Source organism: Castor canadensis, chromosome 1 (assembly GCF_047511655.1).
Source record: "Castor canadensis chromosome 1, mCasCan1.hap1v2, whole genome shotgun sequence".
In the NCBI taxonomy this organism is placed as follows: Eukaryota; Metazoa; Chordata; class Mammalia; order Rodentia; family Castoridae; genus Castor; species Castor canadensis.
This window is the reverse complement of record NC_133386.1, coordinates 132981478-133009348: the sequence shown is the minus strand read 5'-3', so window position 1 is coordinate 133009348 and position 27871 is coordinate 132981478. Positions and strand designations below refer to the sequence as shown.

Sequence of the window (27871 nt, the reverse complement as noted above, 5' to 3'; positions counted from 1 at the left end):
GATTGTTGGAGTACCCCTGGCAGGCTGGCCATGGTGCTTCTGGTGGACAGTCATTCCTGAGTCTGGATCCTTGGAGCTGGTTGAGGGATACTTGGCGAGAGGGGATGAGATCTTGAGGGGACAAGAGAGCAGTAAAGGACAATGTTCTCAGTGGAGAAGCAAAGACTCTCTCTGGGAGTCATGGAGGACTAAGAGAACGAGGGCTGGGTAGAAGAAAGGGCTCAGATGAAGGTTAGGAGTACAGGAAGGAGACTGAAAATTCTGGAATGTTTGTTCTCTGAATGGCCCTAGGGCTTGTGGACAGTCATCACCCTCTACCTTTCTGCTGCTATAGAGTAAGGGGAAACAGTAAGAGACTGAGAAGAAACATGCAGCTTAAGCCATGGAGAGGCTGGGATACAGCCTCTCCCAGTAGGGGGCTGAACCTAAACAAGCCCAGCCTCCTACAGATTCTAGCCCTGGCTGTCCCAGCCAGAAATCTAAGGAATTCAGAGAAAGTCACAGACAGATAGAGCAAGTCCCAAGGCAGAGTAGGGGGACCAGGGAAGAGAGAAAAATGAAGGAACAAGCGAACCAGGGAGACAGGTCCTTGCAGAGGGGATAGTTCAAACAGGGCTCCCTAACTCTGCCTAGATTGGAGGTTGCTGTCCAGTGTGACTGAAGCAACATCACCCAGTGCATGGAGTTCCTGTGTTGGTGTGTCCCTGCTGTTACTCCCAGAGCTATCTCCAGGAGCCCTGGTCAGACTCACTTCCTCTCTGCTGAGCAACAGGTCCTGAGACTGAACTAGGAGCTTGAACTCACTGCACCCAACAGACATGGGACCCAGGATAGGTAAGTCCAGGAGAAGGAAGGGGCTCTGTTCCCAGTGAGAAGGTGAAGCTGTAGAGCCACAGTGGTATGTTGGGGTGCCAGGAGTGGGCACAGCTCTGTGCAGAGCCAGGCACTTTGTGGTGGTAGCAGCGGCAAGTCCAGTGAAGGTGCTCCGGATGAATGAGGGAATGACGTAGGGAGCAGGAAGGCCGCTGTTTACTCAGCTGGAGGCAGGGAGCCCAGCCAAACTGCCCTGGTAAGACAGAGAACAGAGGACAGCAAAAGGCAGCCCCAACCTCATCCAGCTGTCCCCAGACTGAAGGAGGCAAAGTAGAGACAGACAAGGCAGAAAACCACAGAGAGAGGAGGGTGGTCAGAGAGACAGAGCATGCCCAGGGGTGCAGACAGACAGACAGAGACAGGGACCAACAGGTGTTGACAGGAACTGCAGGTAAAGAGAGGAGGACAGCCATGGAGAGAGGGTCACAGCAGAGACCCAGTGAAATAAAAAAGCAGGAGGCAGCAAGAACAAGAAAAAGAGAACCCAGAACACACAGGGACGTTGTTGGAGGGGACAGGTGGACAGAGTGCAGACAGAGATTCACACAGTGATTCTGCAAGATCCACGCAGAAGAGATGGTTCAGAGAGGGACCTATAGAGACCTACTTGGGCTGGTGGTGGGGTGGGGAGGAGGCTGGAGGGGAAAAGTCTGGAAGCCTCTGAAGCCAAGCTTGGAGTTTGACAAGGAAAGCACCCAGGGGCAAGGGCAGTGATTTAGGGAGTAGCCACCAGGGCTGACATAGCAAGGGCTGGAAAAAACAAAGCATGTTGAGACAGGGAGCCCGAGGCTGGACGCCTCACAGCAATCCTCTCTGGCCTCCCACTGTAGTCACCTCTCAGCCACTCAGGGGAGGTGCCCCTTGTCCTAGGTGCCAGCTGAGGTACAGCTACAGCCTGGGGACCTCGGCATGGCAGGAATGGATGGGGTGGATGCTTCCTGTCAAGGGGACTCACAGGAGAGAAGAGAATGAGGTCATATTTGGATGTTGGGTTTTTGTTGTTGCTGTTGTTGCTTGACTGGTTGGCTGGTTGATTTTTCTGAGATATGGTCTCAAACTCTTGATCCTCCTTCCCTTGTCTCCTGAGTGCTGGGATCACAGGCATGGACTATCATGCCTGGCATAGGGGGACTTAGTTTGAGGGGATGGACAAACCAAATTCCCAGTCAGTCTTGGCTCAGTATGGATGGGAGGGTTGGAGATTCTGTGATGTGGGAAAACCAGAGACTTCTGTTGTTCTACACCTGTTTCCTATCCCCCACAACCCCCATGGTTGTTTTTCTGGTCCCTAAAAGGCTTGGCTCTGCAATATTCTCTAGCTGGCCCCTGACACACATATAGCAGGAAGTTGACCCTACTGTCTGACTACTGGGTGACCAGAAGCCACCTCTAGCTATGCTTCTTGAGCCCTGGGCTGTGACCAGGTTCAGTGCAGCCTGAAGGATGAGGGATGAGGAAATGCAGGTGGGGCAGGAGACAGAGCCCAGAGCCTGGGAAGAGTCCTGGGCCCAATCATCAGACAAAGAGGGGCCAGCTGTGCCAGCCAGAGGCTGACCCACAGTGCCCTGAGGGTCATCTGTGGCTCCCACAGAGTCTGGCTAACAAGTGGCCATGTGTCCTTAGGCAGGGAGGGGTTGGAGAAAATAATCTCCCTCTGTTGTTCCTACAATGTGATTCAAAGAATCCACTTTCCACCTCTGTACCCTCTGTACCTTTCCTTTCAGAAAGGCCCCTGCTCATGTTCTTTTCTGGTGAAATTTACCATTTCACACTCCAAATGCCAACTCTTCCAGGAAGCCTTCTTGGTGGACTCTCAGTTAGGGGTAACCTCTGCCAGCCAGCTCCCCCAAGCTACCTGACCACTCTTTAAGTCCATCCTTCCTTACTTCCAGGATTGCAGCTGTTGCTCTCTGCAGCCTTCTGTGCTCCAGTGTATGGGTGTGGCAAAGGAAAACACCAGCAGCCTTGCCCTCAAACCCCAGCTCTGCATCACTGACTTTATGAGAACTCAGTGAAATGGTCTCACCTTTTTAATAAGGGAGGAAACAGATGCTCAGAGAGAGCAAATGACTTCCCCAAGGTCACCCCTGGAAGAAAGCAGCAAAGTTGGGGCCAGAACACAGGTTGGCCAATACTGTTTCCTTTGTGTACTTGCCCTTGGGACATCTCCGCCTTCCACAGACTCCACATTGGTGGGCTTTCACCCGTCTTGGGCATTTTGCCATTGGTTCTAGACAATGCAAGCTGTTCTTTAGGTACAAGTGGCTGGGGACCAGCAAGCTAGGGGGAGTAACTTCCTCCTAGGCTGGACTGGACCTTGCCTGCTGGACCAGATTTCAAGCAACCAAGAACCAGATGGTGAGCTGTCCTTAACCTCATCTTAGGCTACCACACATTCAATATCCGGTCTGTTCCTATCCCTTCCTGGGACTCAGTCCCTCCATCTGCATAGAAGTGAAGAGAGTAGCCAAGGTAGTAAGTCACTTGGACTCTTTTTGTGCTGATAAGTTCCATCTCTGGAGGGCGTGGAGGAGCAGAGGCCTGTCTGAACAGACAGGGCCAGGCCTTCCTATCAGTACTGGGGGCTTGCTTACCTGGGGATAGCACTGCTGCCCTCACAGGCTGCAGCCCATAGTCTAAGCCCTACTGCCTGAAATGATGAGGATCGATGTAACCTCTGGGAACTCCCTGGAGAAGGGCCTGATTTCATCCATTCCTGGGGCCCTGAACAGAGATGGAATAGTGGGAAGATTTAGTGCATAAACTGTCCTCCTGCCCTTCTATACCCTTGCCCTGTGACTATTCTCCCACCCTCCCTCTAGCCTTCCTTGAAGGCTAAGACAGGCTTGGTACTGATACAGGAGACCCAGGTTGAAATCAGGCAGGGTCCCTCCCTCCAGGACCTTCCAGAGGACCAGGGAGTCACAAACACAATTATGTGGATAAAAAAGCCAAAGCTTGGAAGAGTTGGCCAACAGAGAGGAAGGAATGGTCTGCCCTAGCTGGGGGCAGGTAGGATTCCAGGAAAGAGGCATCAACAGCACCTCCACAGGATGTATATTCAGGAGGGCAAAGAGCATTGCAAATGCTTAGAAAAGTATCTAGATGTGGCACATTTATAGGGACAGTGAGCTACCCGGTATAGTCAGATTAAGGGAGGTCACTGGATGATATCTCAGAAAATGAAGCCAGAAGCTCTGACAGGGCCCATCCAAAAGAGCTTTTATGCCAAACTATGTGTATGAATTTTGTCTTAGAGGCAACAGGGAGCCATAGAAGGTATGTGAGAAGGACAGTGGCCATGTTTCCGTGGTCCAGAGAATCTGTATCCTGGGAACCCTCATCAACCCCTTTCATGTGTGCAGCACTTTTATGAGTACAAAGCAATCTTATGTCCATTTTACAAATGGAGACCAAGCCACCTGCCCCAGGCCCTGCAGCTCCTCAGCAGCAGAATCAGGTGTACACTCAAGCCCCTGATGGAATTGGGCTTTCACTGGACCCCCTAGCCCTCTTTCATGAAAGTCATACCACAGGCTCCTATGTTCCCAGCCATGCCTGGTAGACATGGGCCTGATGGGCCGAGGCCTTCTCTGGCCTCTGGCACCCAAATAGCTCTAAGATGGTCTTTTGGATGACCTTGTGTGTGGAAGCTGAACCACTTCAAGGACTGAATGTCTTTGGGTAAATGGGCCCTTTGCAGAATCAATTTAAGCACAGAGAATGGTGAGCTAGAGCCACATGGAGTAGAGACAGTATGGCCTTAGGCCACCAGCTACTCATCTCTGAGACTCAGCTCCTTGTTTAGGCCTGAGACTGGCCCGGTTCCCTGTGAGCTTCCTTTCCCCACCAGGCCCTAGCGCCTATTTTTAAGGTCATCATGGGTCTAGATGGGACAGCCAGGGCCAGAACCAGGAACAGAAAGTCCCAGCACAGGGTCCCTGACCTAGCTCGGAAACCACCAAAGAGTAAGTGCCTGGCCCCCTCCCCCATCCTGCTGGATCTCCCTCAAGAAGCAACAGCTGGACTTGAGCGGGCTGTTTGTCTCCCGGACAGACCACCCAAGGGTCCTGCCAGAGGAATTTCCCCAAAATGGCAGCCAAGCCCAACACTCACCCAGAGACCCCTCCCCTTCTGGCCTTTGACCCTTTCCCCTCCACAATGCTGGGTCTGGTCGTGCTGGGAACTGGAGCCCTCATCACACTACCCTAACCCCCCACCCCATCCCACCATGGGAGCCCCCACCTCTAGCCTGTGCTCCAGCCTTCTCTCTTCCCTCGTTCAGTTTAGCTCAGCTCATCAACCACACTCTTCAGCTAGGCTGGGGCTGAAGGATGAGAAGTGGGTTGCTGGGAGGACAGACAGTCTGAGCTGAGGATACAGCGTGTGCAAAAACTTAGGGGTAGGAAAGAACACGATGAATTTGGGGAACGGCAAGGATCTATTGGGGCGAGTAGATGAGGTATGATAGGCTCTGAGTGACCTTGATCTTGAGACTAGGATCCCTTGTGCAGCAAAGAGGGCAGGCAGAAGGGAGGGAGCCGGCCGTTGCTGAGGATTTCAGAAGACCAGACACAGGGCATTTCTCTTCCTTCCTATCAAAATGACTGTGAGCTGCGCGCCATTCTCTCACAGAGGACACTAAGGCTTACAGAGACTAAACGGGCTGCCTGAGCTCACCCAGCTACGATGTGGCAAAAACAAATATTTGAATCCAAAGTCTTCTGCCCTGAGGGTTTTAGGAGGGATCAAACATGATCCATGAGGACTGATGGACAGGACAGTCTCTGCCCTGGAGGATTTTACTTATTAATCAATCGGACAGATAAGAGAAGGGCATAAAGTGTCAAGAGAGAGGCGCCAACTGCAGGCTAGAGAGAGGCCAAGAACTGTCTGAGAGGGGCAGCTTATGGAGGGAGAGAGGCTGACCTGGTGCAGGAGCTGGGCAGGTGACTGCAGATCTCAGGAACCCAGGGCGACTTAGGGCTCCAGGTGAGGATTAAACACCTCTGGTCTCTTCTCAGCCCACTCCATCATGAGGGATAGCTGGTCCAGCCTTTGCCGTGGGGAGCACTTTCCTCCTTCCACTCTGTTTTCTGTTGGGGGACAGGCAGGGGGCATCTCACTCTCACTGGGCAAGTTTGATGGTATGGGCTTGTTACCCCCATCCATACATGCATTCTGGCCCCCAGAGGTCTGTCTCCAACCTATGTCCTCTTTCTCGGAGCCATAGCTCTGGATGCCTCTGCCACCCTATGATTCTGGCTTTCAATAATACAACACCAAAAATAAGAATAATGATATGACACCAAAAGAGAAAGCTGAGCTTCTGCCCGGCTTGCCCAGCTCCTCGTTATCACCTGGTCTTTCTAACCTTCCCAGCTTCAGCTCCTGCCCCCTCCACGGTGATTTGCCACATACACTGTTTGAGGGCGTCAGTCCCCTCAAGGTGCATGGGAGCTTTGGTCCAGGGCCTCCCAGTCATAAACTCTGCCTTATTTTCTGTCACTGTGGGTCCTTTTGATGGCTTGGCACAGTGTGAGAAGAACATATTCAGAGGGCCTTGCCTTTTCCTTTAGGAAAAAATGAAGAAGTTTCAGAATGTGATGATGCAGTGGTGAGGACTGGGCAGGGACTAGGGTGGAGTCAGGGTGGGGGCAAGGATGGTGGGGGCAGGGACAAGGAGCCACAGGGGAAGGCATACCCATGGGGTTGGAGTTGTTTCCAGGCCCAGGAGGAGGTGAGAGAGTAATACTGGGCTGAAGTTCCCACAGGAAGGAAAATAAGTTATTCTGAGCCTAGAGGCCAGACCTGCAAACAAACTCACTGGTGAGTTTGGGGCAAAGGCTGACAAAGCTGGCATTTGTGACATACCTTGTTGTTGACCAAGGTGGTTACCCCACACAGCCCTCACGTAGGCACAAGAGGTGAGGCTCCAAATCCTCCAGTTGCCAGTCCCAGGCATACCAGGTCCAAGTGGTCTCACTCTCTGTGAGAGACAGGCTAGGACATTTTGGGAAGAGTGTCCTGTCTTGCCCCTCCTTGGTCCTGAGGGTCATATGTGGGATTCCTTTCCTAACAGTGCTCTCAGACCATGAGAAGAGAGTATTGCCTGTCTAGTGATTTGACTAGCTAAAGAATGACAGACGGCCCCCAAATAGCCACCTTTGACAATTCACAGGAAGGAAGCTGGATCCGAATAAGACATGGTCACACAAGGATTAGTATGTTCACATCTGTTCTAAGGTCATCTGTTCTAAGGTCATCAGTGCAGACAGCATCTTATGGTTGCCTTTACAGTCCAGGAGTCGAAAAAGGACTGGGTTCCAGTCTAAACTCATTCACCAGCCCTGGAAACTTATATGTCACTTTTTCCTCCTGAGCCTGCCATAGAGCCCCAGCAAAACTCTCACAAGATTGTTAGGATGCATGTGCGTGCCCAGCCTAGCCCTGCACACAGCTTTCCCTTAGATCAAGATGTAGGACCAGTTCCTTCCTGGGGGCCTGCTGCTTAGGACTGAAGGGCGGGGAGGGAGCACTGTTCCCAGGAAGGGCCTTCATGGACTTCCCTCCCCCTCTCCTAGCCCTCTGCTATTGAACTTTTGCCTGATTCTCTGCTTTTAGGTGTGGCAATGCTTGTTGCTGCCACAAAGCAAGTATAGAAGAGGGGCATGGGGGGAACAGACAACTGACAGAAGGACTGGAGCACTATTTAATGAACACTTGTGGGGGCGGGGTGGAGAAATGACCCAAACAGTGTATGCACATAATAAAAAAAAAATGAACACTTGCATGCATGGCACCAAAGCTGACTCCCCAGACATGTCCCGCTGATTAGCAAAGCTTATTGTGTGCAAATAAGGGGCTAGACCACTGCTCTCAGCTTTGGTGCTGCTCAGCAGGAGGCAAGGTCAGTGTTTAGAAAGAATTAGAAATTTGTTTTACAGCTTTTCCCTGCAGAGGGTAAAGAGTGGCTGGAGTCTGGATTAGGATGGAATATGAATCTCAATACAACAGGATTGGTGGAAACTATGACAAGATTGGGAGGGGGCAGGGGATACAGTCAATCTGAGGAAGCCCGGTATGGTGTTGAACACCTGTGGAGGAAGAGGCAGGAGGATGGCAAATTGAAGGCCAGTTAGGGGTATGCAGGGAAACACTGTCTTAAAAAAAAAAAAAAAAGCTAAAAGCTAACACTCCGTTGATGGTTTCTATTAAAGAGTTGATGGACTTTCGTGAAGTCCCATAACTCATTTGCTTGGCTGGATGGACTGGGAAGAAATGTTAATGAAGACCACAGAATAGCAGTGCTATGTTAATGTGGTAGCAAGGGGTTTCAGCACTTCAGTGCACAGACTGAATTCAAATGCAAGTGGTTTAGGTTCTCATGGATGCTTTCTGCACTAGGGAGGAGGATTGCAGTCCTTGCCCTGCAGGAGAGGACCAAGGGGGCCCCTGGGGCTCTGAACCTAGGTGGTTGTCTCCAAAGATAGTAAGTGTGGTAGGGGAGAAGACATCCAGTTCCTTAGGTCTTGGGTTGACTGGGGCTTGGATTGAGAAGGGAGAGAGGTAATCCAGAACTAGATGATGGCTGTCACATGGAGGAGTGAACTTGGAGGAGGAGCAGGTAAACATGGATGAAGGTGGCTCCAGCTGGGCTTTGTTGTCTTGGCGGTGCTTGAAGACTTATCAGGAAAGGAGAGGGAAATGGCCCTTAGCAGGGATTCTTGGAGCGCCAGCCTTCGGGCTAGGTGCTGACCTTCTTAAGGCAGCAAAGGGGAGGAGAGATTTTGTCCTCCCCTATTGCTGGGTTTATGACCAAGGCACCTATAACAAAAGACAGATTAACATACACATTTATTTAATATAAATTTTGCATGACATTGGAACTTTAAGTAATGAAGACTCAAAGACACAGAGAACTGCAATTTTTTTTTTGGTGGTACTGGGATTTGAACTCAGGGGTTCACACTTGCTAAGCAGGCTCTCTACTACTTGAGCCACACCTCCAGCCCAGACCTGAGCATTTTTATACTAAGTTTGATGAAGTATGTAATTATGAACTATGATTGGACAAAGGGTAAAAATCTAATGGTAACAAACTGAGGGGAACGTAGCAAAGCCTGGATTATTGTCTGTGTCTTTAAAGATAAGGACATAACATTCCTCCGTGTCTAGGGAGGGTACCCTCCAAATGAGGGTCTTATGACACACGAGAAATGGTCAGGGTGACCTTCCTAGGTCACATGACTTGCTGTTGGGGAGAAGGATGAGTGGGAGGTGCCACATTTTGGGGTAACCTGTTTTTAGCCCCACCAGTAGCTTACAGATAGGAGAGTGAGGCTCACCCAGGGGCTGCTGGGGTGGCTGGAGGTCAACCCTGTCTGAGGACAGAGAGTATTCTGAATTGCGCATGTCTTTTGCAGCTGGGAGCAGCTGAGGGAGGCAAGACCCTGAGTCTTCCCAGCAAAGGCTGGCAGAGGAAGGGGCCTCCCTGTCAGGCTGCTCTCAACCCCAGCCTCAGGTAGAACAAAGAACGATGACTGCTGCTCCTGACACAGTGGCCTTATAGCAGGAGACACCCACTGACCAGCTACCTGAAAAGCAAAGATTTTGGCTTGTCGATGTTCAGGGAAATTGCTGCTCTCAGAGCCCAGAGGAACACAGCCTGTTCTTCCTCCCCCACCCAGAGGCTCGGGCTAAGAACTTTGTCCTCTGGAAGCTGCCGTATCTCTAAAGAATACAGTAACCCCTGAAATCTTTGAGCCTTGGCAGAGGAGACTGAGCTGGAAGCTTCAGGAACACCAGACGTGAGGCTGCAGGAGAAGCTCACCTGAGGCAGGTGAGCAGGTTCCAAGAAGTGGGGAGGGGACTGGGACTACTTGGTTTAGGGTACAGGGAGGATAGTCCCCAGCATGCCCAGACATGTACTCTGAGGTTCTAAGATCTGGCCTAGGGCTGGAGGCCAAATGTTCTGAGCTGAATCACTGACTTTCTATCCCTCTCCCATCCGTTCCATGTTTCCCTCAGAGCTGGGGGTTCAGGCCAGTGACTTCTGCCCTCCCAGTGTCAGCTTCAGTCCAGTTATCTGGTTGGCTTGGTCCCTTGGTTGACTGGCACTGCTGTCTACAAGGTGACCTAGATAGGTTTGGGTGAGCCAAGACAGAGAAATGCATTCTGCTTCTTCTGCAAATCAAACCTGCACAAGGTGCAAGCAATATTGAGTTTAACACCTGGACTTGATCTTCTGGGCCAATGTTGACCTCTGAACCCGGCTATCTTATCAGAAGCAGAAATATTGAAGCATAACAGTTGAGAGCTATGAAGAGGGTTCACCAGCTAATGTATGAAAAGCATTGAGGTTGCAGCCAGGGTCAGGTCTCTACTGGTAAGAGGACCTGAAGCTCAGAAATGGTCCCTCAGTTTCTCTGGGAACATTTGCTTTGAATCTCCTACATTCTTTTCTACTTCAAGTGACCTCTGCGGTTTTCTCACTTTCCCTTTCCCCAGACTGACCTCTCTGCCAGGTGTCTGGTAAAGAAACTTCTCCCCAGATAATACACACTTACATTTCCTCAGTCAATTTCCTCTAATTACCTCTAACTACTTGTTATACATTTCTCCAGAGTGCTCTACAAATGACCAGGATAGCCCGTGCAAAGATGCTCACCATTTTTAGTCAAACCACACTGCGACAGCACATTGCACCTGCTGGAATGACTATGATGGAAAAGACAGACAGTAACAAGTATTAGCAACAGTAGAGAGAAATTGGAACCTATATTGCTGGCGGGAGGGTAAAACAGTCCAACCACTGTAAGAAGCTTGATGGTTCCTCAAATAATCAAACACAGAGCTAGCTACCTTATGACATAGTATTTCCATTCCTAGTTATAGAACCAAGAGAATTGAAAATGTATGTCACATAAAAATTCGTATATGGCCAAGCATGGTGGTAATCTCAGCACTCCAGAGGCTGAGATAGGAGAATTGCAAGTTCAAGGCCAGTTTGGGCTACATAGCAAGACCCTGTCTCAAAAAAAAAAATCATATATAAATGTTCTTAATACCTGAAACAGCCCAAATGTTCATCAGCTGATGAATGAACTAAATGTGATGTATCCACGCAATGCAATGTTATTCAGCCATAAAAAGGAATGAAGTTCTGATGAACCTTGAAAACATTACATTAATGAAAGAAGGCAGTTATAAAAGATCACATATTGTCTGATTTCATTTATATGAAATGTCTGGGAATGGAGGCATAGATCAAGTGTGAAACCCTGAGTTCAAACCTCAGTGCTGCCACACCACCCCCCCCACACAAAGTCCATAACAGGAAAATCCAGAAAATAGATTACTGGTTTCCCAGGGCTATGGAGAGGAGGAATGGGGAGTGGCTGCTGATGTATGGAGCTTCTTATTAGAGTAATGAAAATGTTCTGGAAATAGTGGTGATGGTTGTATAACTGTGAATATACTAAAACCACTGGATTGTGAACTTTAAAGGGGTGGATTTTATGGTATGTGAATCATATCAATTCTAATCCTTAGGGTCCTAGGTACCTTGTATGAGGGTCCTCAGATTTTGGATTATGGGGCTTAGGGTCATGGTAGCCCTTTCTGAGTTTGCCTCCAGGACTGGAGATGGAGAGGGAGGGAGTCACCAGGGTCAGAAGTGTTTTCAGGTCAGTTTTCAGGTTCCAGGCCTTATTGAATGAGGGGAAACTCCTGCCTGTGGTGGGAGGGACATAAAACAATGGAGAAGGCCTCCTGCAGGAAGTGTTGCCACAGGAGGAAGAGGGTCCTGGTCTCCATCTAAAAAGTTGGGTGGAGTCTCCCAAGGCTGGACTTCCGGACACCCCACTGTGAGTGGTGTCCAGAGATCCTAGGAAATGGCTTTGAAGACCAGCTGTCTTCTTTCTACAGTGAGTGGGACACTGACTGTTTACCACAGTTACCATGGGAGAAAGCCAACACAAGCAATGAGGCCAAGGGTTCAAGACAGCTCTGCCTCCTGAATTATCCATTGTCCCACTTGGGCCTGTCTGTCCAGGAGGGTTAAATGGAATGAGCTCTGATGGTCCTTTCTCACTGCTCAGCAGCATATTTTGATGTACGATTTGGAGACTGGACTAGTTGCTCTGTGGCTACACATAGGGTAGTTAGTACCCTATAGGGGGCTGATAGTATATCTATTCCAAATGCACCCAAGAAAAGTCCTTACCCTGACTCTGGACCAAGCCTTGACCCCATAACTGGCCCTGATTCTCCATCTCACTGCTGGAAGCCAAGAGCCAGTGATAGACTGCATGGCTCAGCCCTGTTCCTGGAACCTTTGCCTGAGGGGTTTCTGTGAGGTGAGGTGAGTCCAGCTGCTTCTCTTTAGAAGGAGAGTTATACTGGAGAAAAAGTGAGGATATGAAATAGGCCACACTCTCTCAGGAAGGGCCCTACCAGCACTGTGACCTAGGTAGGAATTAGGAAGACTGCTAGAGCTTCAAGTCACAGATTCTCACTAGCCACTGAGGTTCCTTCTGCACATTCTTGAGGATTTTATCTTATCCCATGGTTGGCTGTCCACAGGGCCAGTGGGTGAGGAACCGCAGATGCCAGACAAGGACACCAAGGCCACAATGGGTACAGAAGACACTCCTGGAAGCAAAGCCAGCCCAGAGCCTCAGGATTTGCGGCCACGTGTGTTCCGCAGCATCAAGGTATGCCTTGGGGACAGGCAGGGACAAGGCCTCCATGCCCAGCAAAGCAGGGGTACATAATGACCAGCGAGATTCTGCCACACCTGGACAATGGGTGGCTGTGGGGATCAAAGGGATGATCTATAAACTTAGACCGTCTCTTAGCTTGGTTTCAGGCACATAGAAGGTATCCAGGCCAGAATCTCTCCTTCCAGAGACAAAAGAGGGCCTGTTCTGTGGATAATAGGGGGACAAAGTCTCTTGTCTCCCGTTTCTCTAGAGAAATTAAGAAGTGTCCCAGCAATCCTAAGCCTGTGTGAATACCAGAGAGTCCTGGTCTCACAAAGGTGGCCCTAAATGGCCAATACCACCAATAGACACCTTCTGGGTTCAGACCCTGTGTTAAGTGCAGTTCACACATGACCTTTTTTTTTTTCTCCTGGTGCTAGGAATGGAACCCAGGCCTTGTTCATGTTAGGCAAGCATTCTACCTCTGGTCCACCTCCCCAGCCAGCATGATCTGCTGAGTCCCCTCAATAACCTCTAGGAGGCAGAATCTTTGTCCTTGTACAGATGAGGAAAGTGAGACTCAAAGAACAGAGTGAATATATTAAGCTTTGACATAAATAGTCTATTTTTTTAATTCTTTGAAGCAATTTTTATTCTTTTCTTAGGAATTCTGCCAGTCTTTCAAGCAGGCTGGGTTATTTGAGGAGGAGGGGGTTGGGCAGAACTTAGTGTGGGGGGTGGTCTCCAGGGCAGCTCTAAGGGAGGACTAGATACCAGTACAGCAAGAGCTTCCTGGAGAAGGGGGCAAGGTGACACAAGGTCCAGCCTAGTCCTGGGGAGCTCTGAGGGTCAGAGCAGACTCTCAGTATTCCTGGACCCATGGAGGCCTATCTTCAGTCATATAGGTCTCCAGTAGCCCCCAGACCCACTGGGTGTACACACAGTAGCTTTTCCAATTTTTAGGCCTATGTGAAAAGCCATGGCTGCTCCAATAAATGACTAACTCTCTCTCTCTGTCTCTCTCTCTCTGTCTTTCTCTCTCCCCTTTCTTGTTGTTTACTCTCTCCTTCCATGTGTCTGCCTCCTCTGTTTTCCCCATCTTTATTCATTGCTTCTTCTGTTCCCAATTCCATCTCTCTCTCTCTCTCTGGCCACCATCCTCCTCTGACTGTGACCATCCACCTGCTGCCAATTGCTGCACCCCTCTGGCAGTTCTTCGTCCTGTGCCACAGTGCACTGCAGCTGGCACAGCTCATGATCTCTGGTTATCTCAAGAGCTCCATCTCGACAGTGGAGAAGCGCTTTGGCCTCTCCAGCCAGACTTCAGGACTGCTGGCCGCCTTCAATGAGGTACTGCATTGACCTAGCCATAGGGGGCCAAGGGAGAACCATAACCCATCTTTTACCAGCCTCCTCTCCCACTACTCACCATAACCCTTCCCCTCCCAGGGCCCACAGGCAGCTCCAGCTCTGCCCCCTCCCTGAAACTCCTTTAGCTTTCTCCTCTGCAGTGTCCTGGACCAGAAACTGGCCAGTCACCTGCTCAGGGCGCAGGCTCAGAGCAGACCCGTCCCACCCTGGATCATTGCAGTATTCACAGATATCTTTTTTTTTTTTTTTTGGCAGCACTGGGGTTTGAACTCAGGCCTTCATGCTTGTCAGGTAGCTGTCTTTTAAGACCCAGAAGTGCTGCCCTTGGGAGCACTTTGCTGGAGGATGTGGGATATTTTAGAGCTAGCCAGGATCCCCATATACATCTACTCTTCCTTTGGCTCCTTTACATTTTTAGGCACCTAGCTATTGGCTGTCTCATGAAGAAATCAGAGAAAGTCACTTCTACTGTCTCCAGAGAGGCTTAAATTATATCCAGGGCATTCTCTGACCTTGGGTTGGCAGGAGAGAGGGTGATATACCATGGTGGAGTGTCATCCTCAGTGCTCCTCCTCACCCCACCCCCTCACCCCATCCAAACAAAGGCCTCTGCCCGTGGCCCACAGCCAGGCAGGGAGGAATGGATGAGCTGTTCTGGGTAGATTGGGAAATCAGAGTCCAGCTGTGCCCCGGCCCTTGCTGCACGAGATGTTGTCACTCAGAAAAGGAAGCTGTGTCCCCTACCACCTTCTCCCCAGTAGATTTCTGTGGAATTCTCTCCCCTGGGTAATATGTCACATTCCTCCTGACCCAAGGCCCATCAGTGGCACAGTGTCTTGTCCCTATATGTGCCTCATACACCCCTCCAGATTTCAGAGGTGGGAAAGGAAAGTTAGCGCATCTGAAAAATGGGCAGTGGTTGTCCTCTCCAGGGTCAGTCCCCTGCTGGCACAACCCACTCCTCTCAAGGAGCCAAGAAGCTGGGGAGCACAGGTAACCCTGTCCTGTAAGCTGCTAAGTCTCCTCCAGCATTTGTATCCTAGGATTGTGATTCTAAGGCTTAAAATTTCAAGCCTTAGTCCTCTGGCTTCAGATTGTCCTTTTTTGTATCTCTCTTTTTTGGCTTCTCTGAAACTCGAAATCCCTTTCCTTGACTGCCTACCCTCCTCCATGTTTGAAAATGAAATTGACCTACTAGCTTGGTCCTTATTGCTTTCCCCTAAAGACACATTGAAACCCAGAGTCTGCGTTTATGAGAGAGACCCGGATGATTCTTATTCAGACAGTGAGTCCATTGCACAGATGGGAACACCGAGGGGTGGCAATAGAGAAAGGATAGTGCAGACCCTGGCCCTGGACTCTGCTGCATTTTAATGGGTCACCTTGTCCCTTTGCAGGTGGGGAACACAGCCTTGATTGTGTTTGTGAGCTATTTTGGCAGCCGGGTACACCGGCCCCGTATGATTGGCTATGGGGCTGTCCTGGTGGCCCTGGCTGGCCTGCTCATGACTTTGCCACACTTCATCTCGGAGCCATACCGCTATGACCACAGCAGCCCTGGTAAGATCAGAAGGGACTGGGTGGGAGACTGACATCAGGTGCCACAGTTCTGTGCATTGGATGGATGGGTCCTCAGTGCCCAGGATACCTGTTAGTCCTCTCCACCCTACCCCTACTGTCTCCCTGAGTCCAGCCCAAGTGGTCTCTCTGGCAGGTCTCAGGAGGGGAGTAAGGGGTAATCCCAGGGCAGGGGGTTGAAGTCTTCTAGTCCTCTCTTCGTGAGAGCCTGCTCATATGTCGCCATGATTTCTTTGAAATGGTCTCTTTATAACATAGGCTACTTTGGGTCCTCGCCTGTAGTGGATGCTCATGCCTTTAATTCTCATGAAGAACCAAAATATTGATAAAAAAAAGAGTAAGTGAGTGAATAAACAAATGTTTAAAATGAAAGAATTATAGACAGGGAGAGTGAGACCTTATTCAACCCAATGGGATTTTGTTGAGGGCCTACTTGACAGAAAGATGCCTGTCCTTAGAGAATGACTCAAGCAACCCGAGCTTTTGCTTCATTCCTTCCTTCCCTCTCCTACTTACCCACCCACCCATCCATTCATCAAAACACCCATTCATTCATTATCCCACACATCTAGCCATCTACCTATCCACCCATCCATCCATCCATCTATCTACCCATCCATCCACTCTCCCACTTATCCATCCATCCATCCAATGGTCCCTGTAATAAACCCTTAATGCTGCTGACTCTATACCTGACCCTTCTCAGGGTACTCACTTCTTACCTCCAGGGAGCTCCCAGTCTGGGAGAGGAGACAGACAAACAAAAAAACCCAGTGTGTCAATTGTGTGAGAAGGAAACATAGCAATGGAAGGAGCTGGTTAGGGAAGGCTTCTCTGGGAGGAGGTTATCAGAAAGTATCTTCTTCACTCACCTTCCATCAGCTCCCATCTCTGGAGGTGCTAAGACCAGGGGGTGGGATGATGAAGCAGACATACTCCAGTAAAGTGTGGATTAGAGTGAGGTATAAAGCCCAGCACTTCAGGAGATGGCTGGAGGAAGCCACTGGGGCCCTGAGTAAGGGAAGGACATAGCCAGAAGTAGCTGCAGGGAGGAGGAGGGCTGGAGGAGGTGGCATTGGAGAGCAGATTTGGGGGCAGAGCATGGGCAGGGCCAGAGAAGTGGGAAAGCTGAGTGTGTGGGAAGAATGCAGAGTAGGCATCTGGGCCTGAGTGGACGGTTGTCAACAGGACCTCTTGGAATGCTGACAAGTACTACTTCCTCTCATTTCTTTGCTCAGAATGTCCACTTTAGCAGAGCTTTTTCCATGCAGGGTCACACAGGTCCTTCTTCATCTCACTGCTAACCCTGAGCAAAGTCCTTATCCTGTCTAAGCCTGGATGTTTGCATTATCTCAAAGAGTGGGCAAGACTCGATGACTTCTGAGCCCCATCTTGCTCTGACATGTCTGGCTATTTCTTTCTCTGGTATTTAAACAGCTGTATGATGTGCCAGGCTCTCTGGGAGGCACTGGGGACCCAGGGATGGAAACAGCAGACATGATCTCTAGAATACTCCTCTTATCTCATGGGCAGAGGCACCAATCACCACTCGATGTGCACAACCCCACGAGACAGGTGTCATCACTATTATCTCCCCAACGATGACACTGAGGCTTAAAGAGGGAGGAGCTTCCCCAGGCCCACAGGTAGTAGAACCATGATAGAGCCCTGCTCTGAATTGCTGAATTACTCTACTGTGAATTTCTTATACCTAGCAAATGGCAGTTCTAGGAGATTCATTTGAGAGGTGACTGTCCAAGTCACACAGTGAAGCCCAGGAAGCCTCCATTGGAGGCCCAACTCCAGGTTTTTGACCTATTTGGATGGCTTTTCCCGCTCTAACAGAGTGGCTTTCCAGGCTAGGTTGACCTTCAGAGTCCTGGCTCCCACAAAGGGAGGGGGAGAGACAGAAGGCCGCTTCTATACACACATTTGGGATAATAATAATGTGAGGGTCTCCTCAAGTTTACTCAACAAACATTGGTGAACTACAGGGAACAAACATCTGGTACTAAATTAAGAACTGTCCTTTCCTGCACTCTGTGTCTATGCCCTGACCTGACACTGCTCCCTTCCCAAAATAAATGCCAAGGGCACTAATGCCTCCGTGGTCCTGCTGGGCTTCCCTGCCCTGTCCAGCCCTGCCCTGAAGCTCTGGCCTGACCCCCACACCCTGTGATCTGCCCCCCACATTCTGAACTCATTTTACCAACACAGTGCCCTTTCAAGGCCCTGGGTTTGCCTATCCTGTGACCTCTCTCTGGAACCCCCTCCCTCTCTTCCTTTCTGGAAATCATGTTCATTCTTCTAGATCCAATTCAAATTCTACCACTTTTGACTGCTCCACTTCACCCAGTAGCCACCATTGCTTCACTTTTAGTAACTCTGCTTAGAAAGATGGCACAGGGAAGTGTAATAGCAGAAAGGCTGAAGCAAGACCACCTGGGTTCCAGTCCTGGCTCTCCGCCCCTTGCATCTGTGTACCTCGAGTCTGCTAAATGCTGTATGTATTAGCTATGACTTTATGATGTCTTTATTGTCATCTCTCAGAGGATATGCCACAGGACATGGAGGCTTCCTTGTGCCTGCCCACAACCTTGGCCCCAGCCCCCATCCCCTCCAATGGCAGCTGCTCCAGCAACACAGAGACCAAGCATCTGACCGTGGTAGGGATCATGTTCATCGCACAGACCCTGCTGGGCGTGGGCGGTGTGCCCATTCAGCCCTTCGGCATCTCCTACATCGATGATTTTGCTCACCACAGCAACTCACCCCTCTACCTCGGTGAGGACCACCTCACCCCTTGGGATCCTGAGGGTCAAGGTCAGGCTCGGGTGGAGAAACAGAGACCATGGGGTGGAGGCTGGGTATTGTGTCCCTGACCTCTACCCCATCTGACCAGAAAAGTGTGGAGAAGCCCTTCCTGAGCTCCCCAGCCCTGGCTTTAAGAGATGACCTGCTCTTGCTTTTGGAAGACTGGGCAGGCATCAAGCTGCTAAGAGCAACCAGAGCCAGAGGGTCCTAACCTAGACTTTGTGTTGTAGGGATCCTGTTTGCAGTGACCATGTTGGGGCCAGGCATGGCCTATGGGCTGGGCAGCCTCATGCTACGTCTTTATGTGGACATTGACCGGATGCCGGAAGGTGAGCATCAGAAGTGTGCATTTGTTCCCAGGGCCACACAGATGCTAGCTAACTGGCCAATGGTCTCATAGGAGAGATAGAACCAGCGACCTTGATTCAAACCCAGTAGCACCACTGACTTTGGACAAGCCTCTTACCCTCTCTGAGCCTCATCTTCCTCATCTCTGAGATAATCTGTCCTGTCTATCTCCCAAGGCTACAACCAGAACCAGTGAGGTGACAAGATAAACTGTAAAGTACCATCTGCTGAGGTGTTGTGCTTGCTGAAACTTCTATTATCACAAACCTTCACCTTCTTACATACCCGCCCTCCCCCAGGCACCTGTGTGCAGCAGGCAGGCAGTAAAGCACTCTTGGCCTTAGGGAGCTCCTGTCTTTAGTGGAAAATCAGCCTCAGGAGACCAGAAGATGCTGGGAAGAATTTAGAGCAGGATGACTCATGTTACTGGAGAACATGGTGGGGAACCCTTCTAGTCCTTACCACCTCAGAGTCTGGGAAACTGCTGGGGTCACCATTTGGGAAACATGGTCTCTGATCTAGCTAGAGACCAGAGTGGGTCAAGGAGTGAGGCTGAAACTTAGTCTAAAGGTGGCCAGGAGGGAGGAGTGTTGGGAGTCCCAGAGCTCTGGGGCCCTCAGGGGTGGGAGAGGTTCCTGTGAGAGCATGTCACTATGGTGTCTCAGCTGCCTGCTTGTGAGCTGTGAGTGCCATGTGTGCCTTCTGCCTCTTCCTACTCAGAAGTTCTGTTTCTCACCTGGAGATTTTTCTAGTATGTCCTAGAAGCCTCAGGTGGCACCTGTATGAAATTCTCCTGCTTTTGCCAATGGGCGCCTCTAGCCAGGACAGGTCTGGACAATTCTGTACAACTATCACTAGGAACAGTTCTGCCTCCCTTCAGTCTAAATGCTGGGCCCCAGAGCCAAACCTTGACTCTGGTCACAGCCTCTGAAGAAAAGGCCCTGGGAGTCAGGTTCTCTGAGTTTCCCAGACACGCCTCCACTCAGGGAAAAGGTGTGTTTTTGCCATGTTGACATCATCCTCGTAAAGGGATTAGCTCCGTGGGTAGATACAACATTCCTGGAGATGCATTCGCCTCCTCCCAAGTCTGTTTTTATCAGGGATTTTGTAGGGTGGGTGAATTCTGCCTGCTGCAGGCACAGACATGTGTGTGTGGAAGAACTAGGAAGATGCGTGTGATCTCTCCAACCTGGCACAGAGGCAGAGCAGGCAACAAGTGAGGAGTGAATCAAGTCCCATGGGTGCAAAGGCCACACCCATCCCCAGCTCTGCTGATACATTTGTGGTGTGCCAACTGTGTCCCCTGGCTGCTGCCCAGGAGCAGCTCAGGATCAAGCACCTGGGGAACCGGCTTCACACAGCAGTGGTTGGTGCATGGGTATTTTAAGTACTTGTGGATGCTGTGGAGTTTAGGAGAGGACATTCCCAACTCAGCCCTGGGCTTTAGAAATTTCAAAGGGGATTGTGTATTGTGGCCAGAAGGTACACAGGTAAATCAGGGATTTACCTGTCCTAATTAAACCAGGTGTAGCATCAACACTCCTGGGAGAACTTGTTAAAGTTGGTTTCTTCCCATCCCACCCTGTGGTCATGCTCAGTGGGTCTTTAGGGAGGCCAAGTAGTTTTGAGAAACACCCCTGATGATTTCATCCCCTTGCAGGTCTGACAACAGCGGTAGTCTTAACCATTATTTGATTTAGAAACCATTCCATTTAATAGTAATTAAAATAGTAATAGCAATGGAATGGTAATAATAATGGAATAAACATCTATAGTGCCTACTCTTCTTTTACATGTATTTTTAATTAAATTTATTTTTTAGCTTTACATGTAATAGTTTCTATAATTTTCACAACAACCCTATGATATAAAAAGTTACCTGCTGGCTGTGGTAGTATACATCTCTAATCCCAGCACTTGGGAGGCTGAGGCAGGGGGATTGACAGCTTGAAGCTAGATAAAGCCACATAGTAAGACCCTATCTCAAAAAAGAATTTATTCCTCCCCAAAGTATTAATATCTGTGTATCACAGAGGAAGAAACTGAGGCACAAAGACATTAAGTAGCTTGTCCAAGGTTAAGTAGCTGACCCAGTAATCCATTTCCAGACTCTATGATCTTGACTGCCGTATCACATTGCCTTCACAGTTAAAGGAGCTAAACTCCAGAAAGGGGCAGGGACTTGCCCTGACTTGTCACATAGGTCATAAATGGCAAGCCAAGACTAGAAATCAGCTCTACTGATTCTCGACCCTGGCTACCCTACATCTCAAAGGCCAGTCCCAGGATGGCCATAGAAATGAAAGCCCACAACCCACCCTAACCCTAACGTCACCATGGTTTTCTCTTCCAGGTGGAATCAGTCTGACCTCAAAGGACCCCCGTTGGGTGGGTGCCTGGTGGCTGGGCTTCCTCATCTCTGCTGCCATGGTGGCACTGGCTGCCAGTCCCTACTTCTTCTTCCCCAGGGAGATGCCCAAGGAGAAGCATGAGCTTCGCTTCCGGCGAAAGTTCTTGGCAGGTCCAGCCTCACCTGTCAGCAAGGTAAAGCTCCCTCCCGCCCTCGAACATCTCCAGCTCCCATCCACATGTCTTCCTTTGTAACACCAAGTGTCCTCCCTCCTGCCCTTCCCAGTTAACCACACTCATTGCTGTCTGGTTTCTACTGCATCCTCCCAACAGCCCCACACAGTGAATATCACAGGCCCTTCCACAGCTAAGGAAACCTAGGTCCAGAGAGAGAAACACAGAGTTAGCCAGAGAGCCCTGGAATGAGAACCCAGGCCTGCCTGAGTCACTTAGCACTGGTCACTTAGAGTTTTGTAAATCCTAAACATACTATAGGAATGGCAAGCATTGAAGACCATGGTGGTAATGTTTGGGAAGACTTCGCGGAAGAGGAGGGATTTGAACAGGATTGGTAGGTTGTATGGAAACACAGAAAGGAGAGGCACAGAAATCATAGGCACAGACACAGCCTGGGCAAAGGATTTGGCTGTAGAGTGAACCTAGACCTACTGAGAATAGTGAAGGGGACAGATGTGCATTGATCACCTCCTTTGGGCTGGACAGTAGACATCAGGGCATGGTCTCTATCCTTAAAGTCGGTCTAATCTAGTGAGGACAAAACATCTTGGATGAGTAACAGCCACAGGAAAGATGCTCCCAGGATATCTCTCAAATCCTCTGCTCAGCTCTCCAGGGCTGTGGCCTTTGGGACCCTGAGGCCCAGCCTGATAGAGCAATTTGCCCAAGGTCACCAAGCAGGTAGAGAGAAGCCTGTGAGCTATGGAGCAGGGTGAGTGGTTCTAGGTCAGGGGACTCCAAGTTTTCCAGGAAGTCACAAAAACATGAGGCCTCAAAACCAGTAAATTGATTCCAAATAAAAAAAGAAAATCACAAAAGAGAAATGCTTTTTAAAAGCTAATGTCATCATTAATACTTCATACCTATTTCATTATATTCTGAAAATTTATGAGTTAGATTTCCTTCTTTCCCAAGTTTGGGAAGTGCTTGTTGAAAAATCAAATCATGAATTAAAGTACTTGGAAGGGGTTGGGGCCGTGGCTCAAGTGATACAGCACCTACCTAGCAAGTTTGAGGCCCTGAGTTCAAACCTCAGTGCACCAGTAAATAAATTAAAAAAAAATAAAAAAAAAAAGGCACTCCACAGGAAAAAATATATAAAAATCCTATTGTATGTTTTGCACCAAGAATTCTATTTAATGTGGCAGACTGGTGCACTTGAATATGTTTGCTGTAATGTGGGATTGGACCTCCCTCTTAGAGCAAGAAACTTTGGGCCTAGGAGGAAGGGCTAAAAAGGTCTTTGCCTAGAAAAGTTGAGATTTAAGCCTCAGTGTGTCTGACTCCCAGACCTGGCTGCCCTACAGAACCTCACTGTCCACCTAACCTGTGTAGGGGCAGAGGGTGTAGACATGGACCAAAGAAAACTGAGATGGGGTGCACAGTAGGGGCCAGAACAGGAGAGGCCTTGACTGCCAGCTTCAAGGCCAGCTTGTAGCCCTGGAAGGAGGGGAAGCAGGGGGTCCTGCTCCATCACCAGGTGCCAAGTATATAAAGGACTATGAAGGACAAAGGAGAGTGTGTGGAAGAGGCCAAAAAAGCAGCTATAGCAATAGCACAGACAGGAAGCAGTGCTCGGGCAGGCAGAGCTGGGACTGCTCAGATAGGAGCCATCTGCTCTGCTTTGGAGGCCCCAGAGACAGTGAAGGGATGGGCGGTGCTGGAGTTGGGCTCACTGGTTCAGACATCAGGGAAGACGTGGAGGGCAAGAGGAGGAAGAGGGGATGCAGTTTCAAGGGAAAAAGATAGCTTGGAACCTCAGAGTCTCCATCTCACTTCTGCATAACTCAGGACAAAATGTAGAGATGGGATTCCTAGAACTTGGGGAAGAGTTCTTGGAGGTGGGGGTGATCACAGGGAAAGATGAGAAGCTGTGTTCTGGTTTCAGATATTCTCCAAGTTGGACCCCAAATTTGGGCAATGGGGTGGTACAGGTGGAAGAAGCAAGAGTTGGGGCAGGTGACTGTCTATGCTGAGCTGTCACATGTCAGCCATGTGACCTTAAGCATCAAGTCACTTCCCCATTCCCTGCTGTGGAATAAGGTTCATATAAGGTGCAGAGGTTCGATTCCCAGACCAATTACTCCATGTGCCTCAGATTCTGAGAATGCACCATTCTTGAGTTGAAGCTGCTGTGATTCTGAGAGTCGGATTTTGAGAGCTGTGTGCTATGAAGTCTTGAAACACTGGTCCCCGGCTGTGAACCTGTCTGGCTGTCTGCATTTATTCTGTCAGCACTTTGGGACGGGGGGTGGGGAAGGTAAGGGGTGAGAGGTTCTTAAAAAAGGACTGAAGGCTGAGAACATGATGAACTGCTTCCAGCGGTCCTCAGGCAATAAATATTGTTGTGGAAGGAATCGCTCCTCTGCCTCCTTGGAACTGCCTTGGCCAGGCTATTTTCAGGAAAGCTGGCTGGCCTGGCCACTATGGCCACTGATGAGGAGGTACATGGAGCAGGAGAGGCTCAATTAGGCAGAATTGGCTGCCAGAAAATCCAGGTCCCCAGAAGCAGAGTGTGCATATCCTGTAGTGAGAGGGAATGGGCAAGAGCAAAAGATAAAAGAGGGACTGTTTTGGAAATCCTTTCAAGCATCCCCTCCCAGGTTTAGGGCTTATGGCCCCCAAATGCCCTCTAAGAGGTAAATGCGGTTTTTAAAGGTACCCAGGAGATGGTGGTACATAATATAAGGATTATGAGATTTAGAGAGAGTGTCTTTGGCCTCAGTTTCCCAATCTGTATAATGGGCAGCAGTTTGGACAAAGTCTTCCAGCTATGATGGGTCCGATGCAGTGTCCTCTAAATGGCTACATATCTCAGGAGCAGCTTTACAGGGGAGCTGAGGGCTGTATCCACACCACCTGCCCTGAGAAGCCCTGGGGTAGTGAAGGAAGGCCAGGCACAGCAAAATGGCTTAAACAATTCAGGTTTCTCCTGTCGCCAGGACGATGGCCTGGCAGAAGGCTCTGCAGGGTCTCTGGAGTAAAGATGGTCTGTTAGGGGCTTCCAAGGGGCCCTCTTAGGTGCTCCATTCAGCCAGCACCTCTCTTGTGTTCTCTGGTCCTTCTGAGAACCTATCCTTGGGGCTGGGTCAGGGCCTGGGAGGGGCCCAGCCACTGGCTTCCCTGCAGACAGGCCTTTTGCCTTAAGGATCCTGGCCCTGCTCAGCCTCTGTGTACCACTAGACTCTGTGACCTTCCTTCGGGTCCTATTTCCCAGGGGTCTATGTGACTATTATTTCTGGGAGCCTGGAATTTTATTTATTTAATTAATTTATTTATTTATTTTTATTATTAATATGTGCATACAATGCTTGGGTCATTTCTCCCCCCTACCCTCACCCCTCCCTTAGCACCCACCCCACTCCCAACCTCTCCCCTCCACCCACCTCGATACCCAGCAGAAACTATTTTGCCCTTATCTCTCATTTTGTTGTAGAGAGAGTATAAGCAATAATAGGAAGGAACAAGGGTTTTTGCTGGTTGAGATAAGGATAGCTATACAGGGCATTGACTCACATTGATTTCCTGTGCGTGTGTGTTACCTTCCAGGTTAATTCTTAAGATCTCACCTTTTCTCTAGTTCCTGGTCCCCTTCTCCTATTGGCCTCAGTTGCTTTTAAGGTATCTGCTTTAGTTTCTCTGCATTAAGGGCAACAAATGCTAGCTAATTTTTTAGGTTTCTTACCTATCCTCACCCCTCCCTTGTGTGCTCTCGCTTTTATCATGTGCTCAAAGTCCAATCCCCTTGTTGTGTGTGCATTTGATCTAATGTCCGCATATGAAGGAGAACATGCGATTTTTGGTTTTTTGGGCCAGGCTGACCTCACTCAGAATGATGTTCTCCAATTCCATCCATTTACCAGTGAATGATAACATTTCGTTCTTCTTCATGGCTGCATAGAATTCCATTGTGTATAGATACCACATTTTCTTAATCCATTCGTCAGTGGTGGGGCATCTTGGCTGTTTCCATAACTTGGCTATTGTGAATAGTGCCGCAATAAACATGGGTGTGCAGGTGTCTCTGGAGTAACCTGTGTCACAGTCTTTTGGGTATATCCCCAAGAGTGGTATTGCTGGATCAAATGATAGATCGATGTCTAGCTTTTTAAGTAGCCTCCAAATTTTTTTCCGGAGTGGTTGTACTAGTCTACATTCCCACCAACAGTGTAAGAGGGTTCCTTTTTCCCCGCATCCTCGCCAACACCTGTTGTTGGTGGTGTTGCTGATGATGGCTATTCTAACAGGGGTGAGGTGGAATCTTAGCGTGGTTTTAATTTGCATTTCCTTTATTGCTAGAGATGGTGAGCATTTTTTCATGTGTTTTTTGGCCATTTGAATTTCTTCTTTTGAGAAAGTTCTGTTTAGTTCACTTGTCCATTTCTTTATTGGTTCATTAGTTTTGGGAGAATTTAGTTTTTTAAGTTCCCTATATATTCTGGTTATCAGTCCTTTGTCTGATGTATAGCTGACAAATATTTTCTCCCACTCTGTGGGTGTTCTCTTCAGTTTAGAGACCATTTCTTTTGTTGAGCAGAAGCTTTTTAGTTTTATGAAGTCCCATTTATCTATGCTATCTCTTAGTTGCTGTGCTGCTGGGGTTTCATTTAGAAAGTTCTTACCTATACCTACTAACTCCAGAGTATTTCCTACTCTTTCCTGCATCAACTTTAGAGTTTGGGGTCTGATATTAAGATCCTTGATCCATTGTGAGTTAATCTTGGTATAGGGTGATATACATGGATCTAGTTTCAGTTTTTTGCAGACTGCTAACCAGTTTTCCCAGCAGTTTTTGTTGAAGAGGCTGTCTTTTCTCCATTGTATATTTTTAGCGCCTTTGTCAAAGATAAGTTGGTTATAGTTGTGTGGCTTCATATCTGGGTCCTCTATTCTGTTCCACTGGTCTTCATGTCTGTTTTGTGCCAGTACCATGCTGTTTTTATTGTTATTGCTTTGTAATATAGTTTGAAGTCAGGTATTGTGATACCTCCTGCATTGTTCTTTTGACTGAGTATTGCCTTGGCTATTCGTGGCCTCTTGCGTTTCCATATAAATTTCACGGTAGATTTTTCAATCTCTTTAATGAATGTCATTGGAATTTTGATGGGAATTGCATTAAACATGTAGATTACTTTAGGGAGTATAGACATTTTTACTATGTTGATTCTACCAATCCATGAGCATGGGCGATCTCTCCACTTTCTATAGTCTTCCTCAACCTCTTTCTTCAGAAGTTTATAGTTTTCCTTATAGAGGTCGTTCACATCTTTTGTTAGGTTTACACCTAGGTATTTGATTTTTTTTGAGGCTATTGTAAATGGAATTGTTTTCATATATTCTTTTTCCGTTTGCTCATTGTTAGTGTATAGAAATGCTAATGATTTTTCTATGTTGATTTTATATCCTGCTACCTTGCTATAGCTATTGATGGTGTCTAGGAGCTTCTGAGTAGAGTTTTTTGGGTCTTTAAGGTATAGGATCATGTCGTCTGCAAATAGGGATATTTTGACAGTTTCTTTACCTATTTGTATTCCTTTTATTCCTTCTTCTTGCCTAATTGCTCTGGCTAGGAATTCCAGTACTATGTTGAATAGGAGTGGAGATAGTGGGCATCCTTGTCTGGTTCCTGATTTTAGAGGGAATGGTTTCAGTTTTTCTCCATTAAGTATAATGCTGGTTGTAGGTTTGTCATATATAGCTTTTATAATGTTGAGGTATTTTCCTTCTATTCCTAGTTTTCTTAGAGCTTTTATCATGAAATGGTGTTGGATTTTATCAAAGGCTTTTTCTGCATCTATTGAGATGATCGTGTGGGTTTTGTCTTTGCTTCTGTTAATGTGGTTTATTACGTTTATTGATTTTCGTATGTTGAACCACCCCTGCATTCCTGGGATGAAGCCTACTTGGTTGTGGTGAATGATCTTGATGTGTTGTTGAATTCGGTTTGCCATTATTTTGTTGAGGGTTTTTGCATCAATGTTCATTAAGGAGATTGGCCTATAGTTCTCCTTTTTGGAGTTGTCTTTGCCTGGTTTTGGGATAAGTGTAATACTGGCTTCATAAAAGGTGTTAGGCAGTTTTCCTTCCTTTCTATTTCATGGAACAGTTTAAGGAGGGTTGGTATCAGTTCTTTTTTAAAGGTCTGATAGAATTCAGTAGAGAATCTATCAGGTCCTGGACTTTTCTTTTTGGGGAGACTCTTGATTGCTGCTTCAATTTCATTTTGTGTTATAGATCTACTCAGGTGATTAATATCCTCTTGGTTCAGTTTTGGATGATCATATGTGTCTAGAAATCTGTCCATTTCTTTAAGATTTTTGAATTTATTTGAATATAGGTTCTCGAAGTAGTCTCTGATGATTTCCTGGACTTCCATGGTGTTTGTTGTTATCTCCCCTTTTGCATTCCTAATTCTACTAATTTGGGTTTTTTCTCTCCTCATTTTAGTCAGGTTTGCCAGGGGTCTATCGATCTTGTTTATTTTTTCAAAGAACCAACTTTTTGTTTCATTAATTCTTTGTATGGTTTTTTTGGTTTCTATTTTGTTGATTTCAGCTCTTATTTTTATTATTTCTCTCCTATTTGTTTTGGGATTT

General features: G+C 48.4%; 1 protein-coding gene across 5 annotated transcripts in view; it reads left to right on the top strand.

Moving 5' to 3' along the window:
- The first annotated feature begins 475 nt into the window (after positions 1-475).
- Slco2b1 (solute carrier organic anion transporter family member 2B1) overlaps positions 476-27871 on the top strand; it is a 49299-nt gene continuing 21903 nt past the window's right edge. The window contains exons 1-8 of one of the 5 annotated variants that reach the window (XM_074082821.1): positions 477-834; positions 9564-9715; positions 12460-12590; positions 13791-13928; positions 15347-15509; positions 18078-18311; positions 18572-18670; positions 21043-21233. In XM_074082821.1, coding sequence (XP_073938922.1) covers positions 12483-12590; positions 13791-13928; positions 15347-15509; positions 18078-18311; positions 18572-18670; positions 21043-21233 — 933 coding nt within the window. In that variant the 5' untranslated portion in view covers positions 477-834; positions 9564-9715; positions 12460-12482. Of the gene's footprint in view, positions 835-5703; positions 5866-9563; positions 9716-12459; positions 12591-13790; positions 13929-15346; positions 15510-18077; positions 18312-18571; positions 18671-21042; positions 21234-27871 lie in introns of those variants that run through there. The other 4 variants (XM_074082813.1, XM_074082829.1, XM_020155429.2 and 1 more) reach the window with 4 other exon arrangements.